The sequence below is a fragment of the Arachis duranensis genome, chromosome 3 (genome assembly GCF_000817695.3).
Source record: "Arachis duranensis cultivar V14167 chromosome 3, aradu.V14167.gnm2.J7QH, whole genome shotgun sequence".
Lineage (NCBI taxonomy): Eukaryota > Viridiplantae > Streptophyta > Magnoliopsida > Fabales > Fabaceae > Arachis > Arachis duranensis.
Genome location: NC_029774.3, coordinates 100,649,057 through 100,662,761, shown reverse-complemented (window position 1 = coordinate 100,662,761; position 13,705 = coordinate 100,649,057). Strand labels below are relative to the sequence as shown.

The window sequence follows — 13,705 nt, the reverse complement described above, 5'->3', positions numbered from 1 at the left end:
GCTGAGAATGAGTACTACTATGCTTCAGAGAGACACAACACTAAGGGAGTCATGGAGCTGAACCATGTTGATACAATTCTAGCCCAAAACAAGGTGTTTGCCAAGCAACTAGCAGAGCTCACCAGGAATTTAAAAACAAATCAAGTGGCTGCAATACACACACAAGATCAAGAGGAAGTAAGCACTGAAGGAGGTGATTGGGAAGAGGCCAACTATGTGGGAAATCAACGAAGGCAATCATATGATCCACATTCCAACACTTACAACCCAGGCTGGAAAAACCACCCAAACTTTGGGTGGGGAAACCAGCAAACCCAATCACAAAACCACAAACCTTACAACCCCAACCAACATAATAATTCCACATACCAAAACTCCAACCAAAGATCATACCAAGCCGCACAAAACACTTACTCCCAACCACCATATCATGGCCAAAATAATCAACCTGCCCAATCCAATCCGAACCAACAATTGCAAGATCAATTAAACAGGATAGAAGGAATGCTAGCAAACATAGGTCAGGACATAAGTGAGTTGAAAAGCTTTAGGGATGATGTGAGATCTACCTTAAGGTACCATGGTGAAAAACTCAAGAGGATGGAGTCTCGAGTAGGAGAGCTATCTCAACAGGCCCCCAAGTCAACTGCAGTGTTCCCTAGTGACACAGAAAAGAATCCTAAAGGGGAACAAAAAGGAGTGAAATGGGAAGAATGCAAGGCCATCACCATATTGAAGGAAGTCTCAAAAGAAGAAGGAATCAGACCCTCAGAACAGGAGCCAGAAATCTTGAAGGAAGGTGTGGAAGAAGCTAAGCAGGAAAGTGAAACTGAGCAAGCCAAGGAACTGCAAAATAAAGGCATGCTGGAAACATACCAACCAAAAGCACCATTTCCTCAGAGGTTAGGAGGAGGTGAAAAAGAGAAAACATATTCAAGGTTTTTAGAGACATTTAAGTCTCTCCATATCAATATTCCCTTTCTTGAGATTCTCCAGCAAATGCCTACACATATCAAGTATTTGAAGGAATTGCTGAGCAAGAAAAGAGTTTTGAAGGGAGGACAAACTGTAATCATGAACAAAGAATGCAGTGCCCTCATCAAGAAGGACATAGTCTCTAAGAAAACAGACCCAGGAAGTTTTCATATCCCCTGCATCATAGGGGAAACAAAAATTGACAGAGGATTCTGTGATCTAGGAGCTAGCATAAATGTGATGCCTCTGACTCTTATGAAGAGGCTACAACTGAATGAGGTGAGATCCACTGATGTAATCATACAACTGGCTGACAAAACTCAAAAGCAAGCTAAAGGGGTAGTTGAGAATGTGCTTGTGAAAGTGGGAAATTATTTCTTCCCCACAGACTTTGTCATTTTGGACATGGAGGAAAGCTACCTACACCCTATTATTCTGGGAAGGCCATTTCTAGCCACTGCTAGAGCACTCATAGATATAGAACAAGGAAAGCTAATTTTGAGAGTACATGATGAACAGTTCATTTTCCATGTTTTCAAACCTGCATCTGAGCCTGAACCAGAACCTGAAAAGCCGATGGATGATAGTAGCCATCTGTGTTTAGAGGAAAGCAATCCAGCAGCTGAAACTTTGAAACAGTCTTTGGAAGGCAAACAAGAATTGCAAGAGTTAAAGCCATAAGAATCAATAGAAACAGATCAGAAGGATCCTCCTGGCATAAGGGTCAATGAAGAAATCCTCAAGAGAGAGGGAAGAATTGTAAAGAAATTGCCAAGAGGGTGGAGGAACAAGAAAATTCCCACTGAAGGTTTCTCTCCGGGAGATAAAGTGATATCAAAACCCATGTTTTAGTATCCTTACTCTTTATTGTTTTGCTCTGCATCTAATAAAGCATGGTTTCTTATGCATGAACTTGAATCCTCAGGACAACTGTTGATAAGGTGCACTAAACATTGCATGTAAAATACAATTGGTCTCTAAGTTTGGTGTGCCTGAAGACACCCCCAAATCTTATTCAAATTGTATTCAATCCTTCATTCAAGGTGCACAACCAAACATTAAGTTTGGTGTTCCTCTTTGAACACAGTTAATGAAAAGCAAGAAGTTCCTCTGGATTTAGAAATTCATGACAAGTATACCATTTGCATGTTTAAATACTTTGATTTCAATTACTTTAGGTAGTAAAATTGTTTAGGATCAAAGAGCCAAAGTGACTATGATTTATTAGAATTATGCACATTCATTAAGGACAACCAACATGGATTTCATGTCATCAGGAGACATTACCAAACACTAAGTTTGGTGTCCAGTAATAAGTGTGCATACATACAAGGGTCACGGCTATAAGCTCATGAAGTCAATCATTGATTTACAATTCAAAAAGAATGAAAAACATGTGCAAGTACTATTCATTATTCACATGGACCGAAAAAATGATAGCAAATTTGTTTGTTTGTGCAGGTACAAAAGGAAGGATAAGAATGGAGGAAAAAGACAAAGGGGGAGGTACGGTTCTTGGTCAAAAAGGGAGTTCACAAGTCTTTGAAACTAACACATGGGAAAAGGAAGTTCTGCATGAAAAGATAGCTACATGTACAACTTAATGCACCCAGAATACTTCCAAGAAAGTGAAAAGCAATTTGTCCTTCTCCCTAATTCATATATTTACCATCAAGCCATCCTTCACAAATCACCCTAGCCGTCCATTTTTCACTTGCATGCACTATAAAGAACCACTTGGGGAACGAGTTCCACACCACCAAATCTCCTTCTTGCACATATTCTTTCATCATAGCATAACTACCTCTTGCCGAAAACAACCTCACCACACTTCTAACAACACTTTCTTATTTCACCTTATCAACTTTAGCTTGTCACTTGCCAAAACTAAAGAACCAATGGCAGCCTCATCTAGCCACAAAAGAAGAAAAGACAAGCAGCCAATGGAGGAGGAAAGGGAATTTGATGCATGGAAATACAAATCAGTTTTCCATGAGATTCAGGCCGAATGGATGAGACCTAAAAGGATACTAGCTGAGATTCCCTTTGACCTTGAAAAGGATGAGTTCCCAAGTGTTTGGGAGAAGATCAAAAAGAGGAAGTGGGAACTCCTGACTAAGCCAATCACTAGAATCAACATCAACCTGGTGAAGGAGTTTTATGCAAATGCAGTGAGGGAGGATCCAATCGTGGAACCCACATACAAAAGCTATGTGAGAGGGGTGGAAGTTGACTTCAGCCCCAAGGCAATCATGAAAACTCTTGGCCTGAAAAACATACGTTTCAGCCAAGCAAGTTATGAGGAAAGGATGATAGGAGAACCTGACTATACGACTATTGCTGAAGACCTTTGTGCCATCAGAGCTGAATGGGTAAGAAAAACAAAAGGGGCTCCAAGAGTCTTGAGAAGGGGAGACCTAACACCTGAAGCTAAAGGGTGGTATGCAATAGTTAGGAGATCCATCCTACCCACTGCAAACTCTTCAGAAATAGTCCCTAAAAGAGCCATCTTGCTACATTGCATTATGATGGGAGGGGAGATCAAAGTTCATAAACTCATTGCTGAACAGATACAAGAGTTTAGTGAGAAAAGTGACCCTGACTCCTGGCTCCACTTCCCTAGCACCATCATCAGACTATGCATCGAGGCCCAAGTACCACTTGAAGATGCAAGACCTAATTGGCTACATCCTGGAATGGCCATAACTGCCCACAGAATGACTCTTGGCCCAATTGCTCCAAGACATACAAAAAAAAGAAATCAAGAAGGGCAACAAGCAGAAGCAGAGCAAGAAGCAGAGCAAGAAGGAGAAGAAGAGCAAGAAGAGCAAGGAAATCCAGAAAGAAGGCAACAAGTTCCCAGAGACCCCATGGATATGAGCAGAATGCAGGAAATCATAGAAGGAATGTCTCAACAATACATGAGGTCTCAAGAAAGGCAAGAGGACTTTCACCTAAAAATGATGGACATGCAAAGGAACTTTGAATCAAGATTCCTAGATCTGCAAAGGGAACAGAATTTACAATTACAGGAATCCCTCAGCCACATATGCCAACACCAAGATGACAATATCTTGGCAATCAAGGAAGCCACCACTTTGCAGAATGCAAGATATGCAGTTCAAGCTAATTACAACATCAGTTCTCAAATCAAGCTTAACTACATAGGGGAACATCTACACAAGATGGACCCAGCATTCCCAGCTTTTGATGAGTATTTCAAAGGGAGGAAAGAAGGAGAAATGAACAAGGCAATGATCCTTGAAGAAAGAGTGGAAGAAACAATGAAAAAAGCTGGATTCTGGACAAAGCTCATAAGAAAAGACAAAGGAAGTACAAGTGGTCAAAAAGAGGTAAGAAGTAAGAAGAAGCAGGACCCCAAGAATCAAAAAGAACCAAGCAACAAATGAAAGGTGGTCTTGTTCCTTAATAAGCAAATAATAGTTTGTGAATTGTCTTTATGAGCTTTCTTTCATTTTAAGTCAATTGAGTTTTATGTGAAATTTTTAGTATGTTTGTCTGTTTACTGCTTTGAATAAAGTGAATGCCTAGATGTTTGGATATAACTATTTATAGGGAAGAGTTATGGAGGTGATTGGTGAAGGGTATTTGGGGAAGAGATATGGAGGGGATTGGTGAAGGATATTTGGGAAAAAGTGTTGTAGAAAGGTGTGAAGAGGAGAGAGAGTGAGTTGAGGTTGGTGGGGATCCTGTGGGATCCACAGATCCTGAGGGGTCAAGAAATTCTTCATCCCTGCTCCAATTGGGCGTTCACAACGCCTTGGAGTGCAATTTTGGTGTTTAAACGCCAGTCTGCTATCCTATTCTGGCGTTTAAACACCAGTTTTCCTTCCTGTTCTGGCGTTCAAACGCCAGCTTTCTTTCCTGTTCTGGCGTCTGAACGCCAGTTTGTTGCCCTGTTCTAGCGTTTAAATGCTAGTCTAGTGCTATTCTGGTGTTTAAACGCCCAGAAAGGTGCTAGATTGGGCATTTAAACGCCCATTTTGCTACCCTCCAGTAAGTCCTTCCTCCAGGATGTGCTATTTTCAATGCTGTTTTTTATTTTTTTCTTTATTTTTGTAATTGTCTTTGTGACTTCACATGATCATCAACCTAAAAGAAAACAAAATAATATAGATAAAATTAAAATAAAATTGGGTTGCCTCCCAATAAGTGCTTCTTTAATGTCAATAGCTTGACAGTGAGCTCTCATGGAGCTTCACAGATGATTGATGCCAAGGCATCTTAGGCTAGTTTCACTAGCATTTTTCTGTTAGTTTTAGTTGTTTTATGCATTTTCTTGAGCTTAAAGTAACCAAGAATGGTTAAATGAATAACAAAGCAATGAACCATCCAAACAGTATGATTTTGATGCAAATTCCATGAGTTTTTAGTTATATTACTTGAATGCTATGAATGGAAGATTTCTCATGAAATTTTGCAAGACTTTGATGCAGTTGTTTGGATGATTTCAGGGAAGAAGAGGCTAGGCAAGGAAGCAACAAAATCAATAAAGGAAGCTTGAATATCACATGTGGAGTTTAAGTTCCAGTTTAAGCTTAAACTGGAACTTAAACTGCCAAACCATATAATACTGGGAAGTGGCGTTTAAGCTCCAGTTTAAGCTTAAACTGGAGCTTAAACGCCAAAATCATGAAAGCTGAGAAATGCTGAAACTGGCGTTTAACCTCCAGTTTAACCTTAAACTGGAAGTTAAACGCCAGAAATGAGAAATGCACCAGGGAGCATTCCCATGTTTAAGCTCCAGTTTAACCTTAAACTGGAGCTTAAACGTGTTCGACCAGAATTTTCCTCCAGGGTTGCTTTCTCATTTCCACGTTTAAGCTTCAGTTTAACCTTAAACTGAAGCTTAAACGTGTTCGACTAATTTTTCTCCTCCAGGGTTGCTTTCTCATTTCCACGTTTAAGCTTCAGTTTAACCTTAAACTGAAGCTTAAACGTGTTCGACCATTCCACACTCCGTAGTTGCTTTATTTCATTTCCACGTTTAAGCTTCAGTTTAACCTTAAACTGAAGCTTAAACGTGTTCGATTACTTTACCCTCCAGGATTGCTTTCTTCCATTTCCACGTTTAAGCTTCAGTTTAACCTTAAACTGAAGCTTAAACTGCAACTTAAACGCCACTATTTGAAAAGGTTTCTGGGCCAAAAATATTGCAGTTTAAGTTAGCATTTGAGCACAAACATTAACTTAAACGTACTCTGGTATGAAACCCAATTGAATATCATGGTTTATGGGATTGGGCCTGAAGAATTGATGAGTCTGGAATTTCAAATTGTTGAGTCATGTGTCATTACTCGATTATCACTAAGTTTGCTCAATGAATGTTACAGAATTGGACCAGCAGCCTCATCAGGATTATGGATCATAAACCCAAAGCAAAAGGGAAATTAGAATTGGATCAGCAGCCTCATCAGGATTATGGATCATAAACCCAAAGCAAAAGGAAATCAGGGAAAGGCCTCAAAGCCCACGAAACACAACAGAAGCTCAATTTAGAAATTGTATAAATAGGATAGAATTTAAGTTTGTTGGGGACTTTTGATCATTTTTCTAGTTTTCATACCTTTTGTAATTGAATTCACAGAGCTATGACTCACTAAACCCCTTTCATTGGGTTAGGGAGCTCTATTGTAATTCAATGAATCAATAATAGTTTTTATCTTCTTCTTCAATCTTTTCTCTTGAATTTTCAAGGGATTGGGATCCAATCATATAAGATTGCCAAGCAAAATTCAATGAATGCATTGGTTGAGGAAGGGATGAAAATGTTTTGATTCGGAGATCTCAATATCTCTTGAAACCCAATGAATTCCCCATTTCTGATCTACCACTTTCTCTTTACATTCTGCAATTAAATTCATGCAATCACCCCGATCCCTTTTAATTTCAGCAATTTAGCTTCTCGCTCTTTAATTCATGCAATTTTACATTCCGCAATTCTCATCTAAATCTTGATTCCGCTCAACTAGAACACGCTTCTAATCCGAATTGCTCACTCAACCAATCCTTGTGGGATTCGACCTCACTCTATTGTGGGTTTTACTTGACGATAACCGGTGCACTTGCCGGAAGGAATTTTTGCCGATCGTGCAATTTCCTAAAATCGTAGCATATCAATGCCCTACATACAGCTTGCCATGGAAAGGAGTAAGAAGGATTGGATGAAGGCAGTAGGAAAGCAGAGATTCAGAAGGAGCATAGCATCTTCATACGCCTATCTGAAATTCCCACCAATGATTTACATAAGTATTTGTATCTTTATTTTCTGTTTATTTATTATTATTATTCGAAAATTCCATAATCATTTATTATCCACCTAACTGAGATTTACAAGATGACCATAGCTTGCTTCATACCAACAATCTCCGTGAGATCGACCCTTACTCACGTAAGGTTTATTACTTGGACGACCCAGTGCACTTGCTGGTTAGTTGTGCGAAGTTGTGAAGGAAGTGCCGAGTTATAAATGCGCATACCAAGTTGAATGCCATTATTAGAGAACACAATTTCGTGCACCAAGTTTTTGGCGCCGTTGACGGGGATTGTTCGAGTATGGACAACTGACGGTTCATCTTGTTGCTCAGATTAGGTAATTTTCTTTTTTATTTTCTTTCCAAAAAAAAAGTTTTCAAAAATATTTTTCAAAATTTTCCCTTTGTTTTCGAAAATTATTCCAAATTTTTAAGAATGAATTCTAGAGTTTCATGGTAACATGTTGAAGCTTGGCTGGCTGTAAAGCCATATCCAAATTCTTTTGGATTAAGGCTTCCACTTGTCAACATAAAGGGCATGTATATGGAGTTGGATGAAGTATCAGCTGTTGCATGCCTGATTTATATCCTAAAGCTGGCTGGCTATTAAGCCATGCCCAACCCTTGGATTGGAGCTTTAGGCTAACATTGAAAGATTCCTGGAATTCTTATTAAAAATTTTGAATTTCTTATTTTCTTTTTCCTATATGTTTTTCAAAAAAAAATAAAAGAAAATACAAAGAAATCATAAAATCATAAAAACCAAAAATATTTTGTGATTCTTGTTTGAGTCTTGTGTCATGTTTTAAGTTTGGTGTCAATTGCATGTTCATCTTTTTCTTGCATTTTTCGAAAATTCATGCATGGTGTTCTTCATGATCTTCAAGTTGTTCTTGGTAAGTCTTCTTGTTTGATCTTGATGTTTTCTTGTTTTGTGTTTTTTGTTGCTTTTCATGTGCATTTTTGCATTCATAGTGTCTAAGCATTAAAGATTTCTAAGTTTGGTGTCTTGCATGTTTTCTTTGCATCAACAATTTTTCAAAAATATGTTCTTGATGTTCATCATGATCTTCAAAGTTTTCTTGGTGATCATCTTGACATTCATAGTGATCTTGCATGCATTAAGTGTTTTGATCCAAAATTTTCATGTTTTGGGTCATATTTGTGTTTTTCTCTCTCCTCATAAAAAATAAAAAAAATATTTTCCTTTTTTTCTCATAAATTTCGAAAAATTTGAGTTGACTTAGTCAAAAATTTTTAAAATTAGTTGTTTCTTGTAAGTCAAGTCAAATTTTCAATTTTAAAAATCTTATCTTCTCAAAAACTTTTTTTAAAAAAAATCAAATCTTTTTCATTTTTTTTATTTTCAAAAATTTGAAAACATTTTTTAAAATCTTTTTTCTAATTTTATTTCAAATTTTCGAAACTTTGCTAACAATTAATGTGATTGATTCAAAAATTTGAAGTTTGTTACTTTCTTGTTAAGAAAGGTTCAATCTTTAAATTCTAGAATCATATCATTTAGTTTCTTGTTAGTCAAGTAATCAATTTTAATTTTAAAAATTAAATCTTTTTCAAAATATCTTTTTCTTAAAAATCATATCTTTTTACCATATCTTTTAAAATTATATTTTTTTTAAAAAATTTGATTTTAAAATATCTTTTCCATTTTCTTATTTTTTCAAAAAATTGACTTTCAAATCTTTTTCAAACTAACTATTTGACTTTTTGTTTATTTCTTATCTTTTTCAAAACCACCTAACTACTTTTATCTCTCTCTAATTTTCGAAAATTATCTCCCTCCTTTTTCAAAATTCTTTTAATTAACTAATTGTTTCAAATTTTAATTTTAATTTTATTTCTTATCTTAATTTTCAAAAATCACTAACTCTTTTTCAAAATTTATTTTCGAAATTCTCTCTCTCTCTTCTTCTATTTATTTATTTATTTACTAACACTTCTCTTCATCTCAAGAATCTGAATTTATCTTCACCCTTGTGTTTGGAGTCTTCATTCTTCCTCACTCTTATTCCCTTTCTTCTTCTACTAACATAAAGGAATCTATAAACTGTGACATAGAGGATTCCTCTTCCTTTTCTGTTCTCTTCTTTCTCATATGAGCAGGAACAAGGAAAAAGGCATTCTTGTTGAAGCTGATCCAGAACCTGAAAGGACTTTGAAGAGGAAACTTAGAGAAGCTAAATTACAACAATCCAGAGACAACCTTGCTGAAATTTTCGAACAAGAAAAGGAGATGGCAGCGAACCCAACAACAATAATGCAAGAAGGATGCTTGGTGATTATACTACACCTACGTCCAAGTTTGATGGAAGAAGCATCTCGATTCTTGCCATTGGAGCAAACAATTTTGAGCTGAAACCTCAATTAGTTGCTCTAATGCAACAGAACTACAAGTTTCATGGACTTTCATCAGAAGATCCCTACCAGTTTTTAACTGAGTTCTTGCAAATCTGTGAGACTGTTAAGACTAATGGAGTAGATCCTGAAGTCTACAAGCTCATGCTTTTCCCTTTTGCTATAAGAGACAGAGCTAGAACATGGTTGGACTCACAACCTAAGGATAGCCTGGACTCCTGGGATAAGCTGGTCACGGCCTTCTTGGCTAAGTTCTTTCCCCCTCAAAAGCTGAGCAAGCTTAGAGTGGATGTTCAGACCTTCAAACAAAAAGATGGTGAATCCCTCTATGAAGCTTGGGAAAGATACAAGCAGATGACCAAAAAGTGTCCTTCTGACATGTTTTCAGAATGGACCATGGTAGATATATTCTATTATGGTCTATCTGAGTTCTCTAAGATGTCACTGGACCATTTTGCAGGTGGATCCATTCACCTAAAGAAAATGCCTGCAGAGGCTCAAGAACTTATTGACATGGTTGCAAATAACCAATTCATGTACACTTCTGAGAGGAATTCTATGAATAATGGGACGCCTTAGAGGAAGGGAATTCTTGAGATTGATGCTTTGAATGCTATATTGGCTCAGAACAAAATATTGACTCAACAAGTCAACATGATTTCTCAAAGTCTGAATGGATGGCAAAATGCATCCAACAATACTAAGGGGGCATCTTCTGAAGAAGAAGCTTATGATCCTGAGAACCCTACAATAACAAAGGTAAATTACATGGGTGAACCTTATGGAAACACCTATAATTCATCATGGAGAAATCATCCAAATTTCTCATGGAAGGATCAACAAAAGCCTCAACAAGGCTTTAATAATAGTGGAAGAAATAGGCTTAGCAATATCAAGCCTTATCCATCATCTTCTCAGCAATAGACAGAAAATTCTGAGCAGAGCACCTTTAATTTTGCAAACTTAGTCTCTGATCTGTCTAAGGCCACTTTAAGTTTCATGAGTGAGACAAGGTCCTCCATCAAAAATTTGGAGGCACAAGTAGGCCAGCTGAGTAAGAAAGTCACTGAAACTCCTCCTAGTACTCTCCCAAGCAATACTGAAGAGAATCCAAAAAGAGAGTGCAAGGTCATTGACATAATCAACATGGCCGAACCTAGGGAGGAAGGAGAGGACGTGAATCCCAATGAGGAAGACCTCATGGGACGTCTCTCAGGCAAGAAGGAGTCCCCTATTGAGGACCTAAAGGAATCTGAGGCTCATATAGAGACCATAGAGATTCCATTAAATCTTCTTCTACCATTCATGAGCTCTGAAGACTATTCTTCCTCTGAAGAGGATGAAGATGTAAATGGAGAGCAAGTTGCTCAATATCTAGGAGCCATCATGAAACTGAATGCCAAATTGTTTGGTAATGAGACTTGGGAAGGTGAACCTCCCTTGCTCATCAGTGAACTAGATACATGGGTTCAGCAAACCTTACCTCAAAAGAGACAAGATCCTGGCAAATTCTTAATACCCTGTACCATAGGCACCATGACCTTTGAAAAGGCTCTGTGTGACTTGGGGTCAAGCATAAATCTTATGCCACTCTCTGTAATGGAGAAGCTGGGGATCATTGAGGTACAGCCTGCCATATTTTCATTACAAATGGTAGATAAGTCAGTAAGAGACATATGGATTGGTAGAGGACGTGTTAGTAAAGGTTGAATGCCTTTACATCCCTGCTGATTTCATGATCTTAGACACTAGGAAGGAGGAGGATGAATGCATCATCCTTGGAAGACCTTTCCTAGCCACAGCAACAAGTAGCATCCTGGCGTTTGAACGCCAGGAATACACCCTGAGGAGAGCTGGCGCTGAACGCCAGAAACAAGCATGGAACTGGCGTTCAACGCCAGAAACATGCTGCAATTGGGCGTTGAATGCCCAAAATAAGCATCATTTCGGTGTTTAAATGCCATAATTGCATGCAAAGGCATTTTACATGCCTAATTAGTGCAGGTATGTAAATTCTTGACACCTCAGGACCTGTGGACCCCACAGGATCATCTCAGGATCTGTGGACCCCACAGGATCCCCACCTACCTCAACTCACCTTCTCTCCTCTTCTTCACATTCATCCTCTCTTCCCCATAAACACTCTTCCCCAAAAACCCTTCACCAATCACCTCAATCTCTTTTCCCCATCACCTCTTCACCACTTACATCCATCCACTCTTCCCCACAAACCCCACCTACCTTCAAACTTCAAAATCCCTTTTCCACCCAAACCCACCCAATATGGCCGAACCTTAACCCCTCTCCCTCCACTATATAAACCCCTCCATTCTTCTTCATTTTCACACAACACAACCCTCTCTTCTCCTCCTTGGCCGAAACACAACCCTCTCTCCCTCTCCTCCATATCTTCTTCTTCTTCATCTATTCTTTCTTCTCTTGCTCGAGGGCGACCAATATTCTAAGTTTGGTATGGTAAAAGCATAGCTTTTTTTTTTGTTTTTCTATAACCACCTATGGTACCTAAGGCCAGAGAAACCTCTAGAAAAGGGAAAGGGAATACAAAAGCTTCTACCTCCGAGTCATGGGAGATGGAGAGATTCATCTCTAAAGCCCATCAAGACCACTTCTATGATGTTGTGGCCAAGAAGAAGGTGATCCCTGAAGTCCCTTTCAAACTCAAGAAAAATGAGTATCCGGAGATTCGACATGAGATCCAAAGAAGAAGTTGGGAAGTTCTGACTAACCCTATTCAACAAGTCAGAATCTTAATGGTTCAAGAGTTCTATGCCAATGCATGGATCACTAGGAACCATGATCAAAGTGTGAACCCGAATCCAAAGAATTATCTTACAATGGTTCGGGGGAAATACTTAGATTTCAGTCCGGAAAATATAAGGTTGGCATTTAACTTGCCCATGATGCAAGAAGATGCACGCCCCTACATAAGAAGGGTCAACTTTGATCAAAGGTTGGACCAAGTCCTTATGAACATATGTGTTGAAGGAGCTCAATGGAAAAGAGACTCCAAAGGCAAGCCAGTTCAATTAAGAAGACTAGACCTCAAGCCCGTGGCTAGAGGATGGTTGGAGTTCATCCAACCCTCCATCATCCCCACTAGCAACCGATCCAAAGTTACTGTGGATCGGGCCATCATGATCCATAGTATCATGATTGTAGAGGAAGTAGAAATTCATGAAGTCATCTCCCTTGAATTCTATAAAATAGCCGAAAAGTCCTCCACCATGGCAAGGCTAGCTTTTCCTCATCTTATTTGCCATCTATGTTACTCAGCTGGAGTTATCATAGAAGGAGACATCCCCATTGAAGAGGATAAGCCCATCACTAAGAAGAGGATGGAGCAAACAAGAGAGCCCACTCATGGATCCCAAGAGACGCATGAGGAAGCTCATCACCAAGAAGTCCCGGAAATGCCTCAAGGGATGCACTTTCCTCCCAACAACTATTGAGAACAACTCAACACTTCTCTAGAAGACTTGAGTTACAATATGGATCAATTAAGGGTGGAACATCAAGAACACTCCATCATTCTCCATGAAATTAGAGAAGATCAAAGAGCAATGAGGGAGGAGCAACAAAGGCAAGGAAGAGACATAGAAGAGCTAAAGTTCATCATTGGTTCTTCAAGAAGAAAGCGCCACCATCACTAAGGTGGACTCATTCCTTGTTCTTATTTCTCTGTTTTTCGATTTTTAAGCTTTATGTTATCTATGATTGTGTCTTTATTACATGATCATTAGTATGTAGTAACTATGTCTTAAAGCTATGAATAATTCCATGAATCCTTCACCTTTCTTAAATGAAACATGTTTTTAATACAAAAGAACAAGAAGTACATGAGTTTCGAATTTATCCTTGAATTTAGTTTAATTATATTGATGTGGTGGCAATACTTTTTGTTTTCTGAATGAATGCTTGAACAGTGCATATTTTTTATCTTGTTGTTTATGAGTGTTAAAATTGTTGGTTCTTGAAAGAATGATGAACAAAGAGAAATGCTATTGATAATCTGAAAAATCATGAAATTGATTCTTGAAGCAAGAAAAAGCAGTGAATAG

At 38.3% G+C, this 13,705-nt stretch overlaps 1 protein-coding gene and 1 non-coding gene across 2 annotated transcripts; one reads left to right on the top strand and one right to left on the bottom strand.

Annotated features, from left to right (window-relative positions):
• Positions 1–504: 504 nt before the first annotated feature.
• LOC107479862 (uncharacterized) lies at positions 505–1,656 on the top strand. The gene is made up of 2 exons (XM_016099961.1): positions 505–1,113; positions 1,237–1,656. Exons 1-2 carry the CDS (start codon positions 505–507, stop codon positions 1,654–1,656), a joined length of 1,029 nt encoding a protein of 342 aa, XP_015955447.1.
• Positions 1,657–9,902: 8,246 nt separating this feature from the next.
• Positions 9,903–10,006, bottom strand: LOC127746246 (small nucleolar RNA R71). Its single transcript, XR_008007866.1, has one exon. It is a non-coding gene; the product is annotated as a small nucleolar RNA R71 (small nucleolar RNA).
• Between the last annotated feature and the right edge of the window lie 3,699 nt (positions 10,007–13,705).

Bases quoted from the DNA above. Each gene is read 5' to 3' on its own strand.
- LOC107479862 (XM_016099961.1), top strand. From the start codon at position 505: ATGCTAGCAAACATAGGTCAGGACATAAGTGAGTTGAAAAGCTTTAGG. The intron at 1,114-1,236 runs GTCTCTAAGAAA...ACTCTTATGAAG, and splicing joins CCCTCATCAAGAAGGACATA to AGGCTACAACTGAATGAGGT.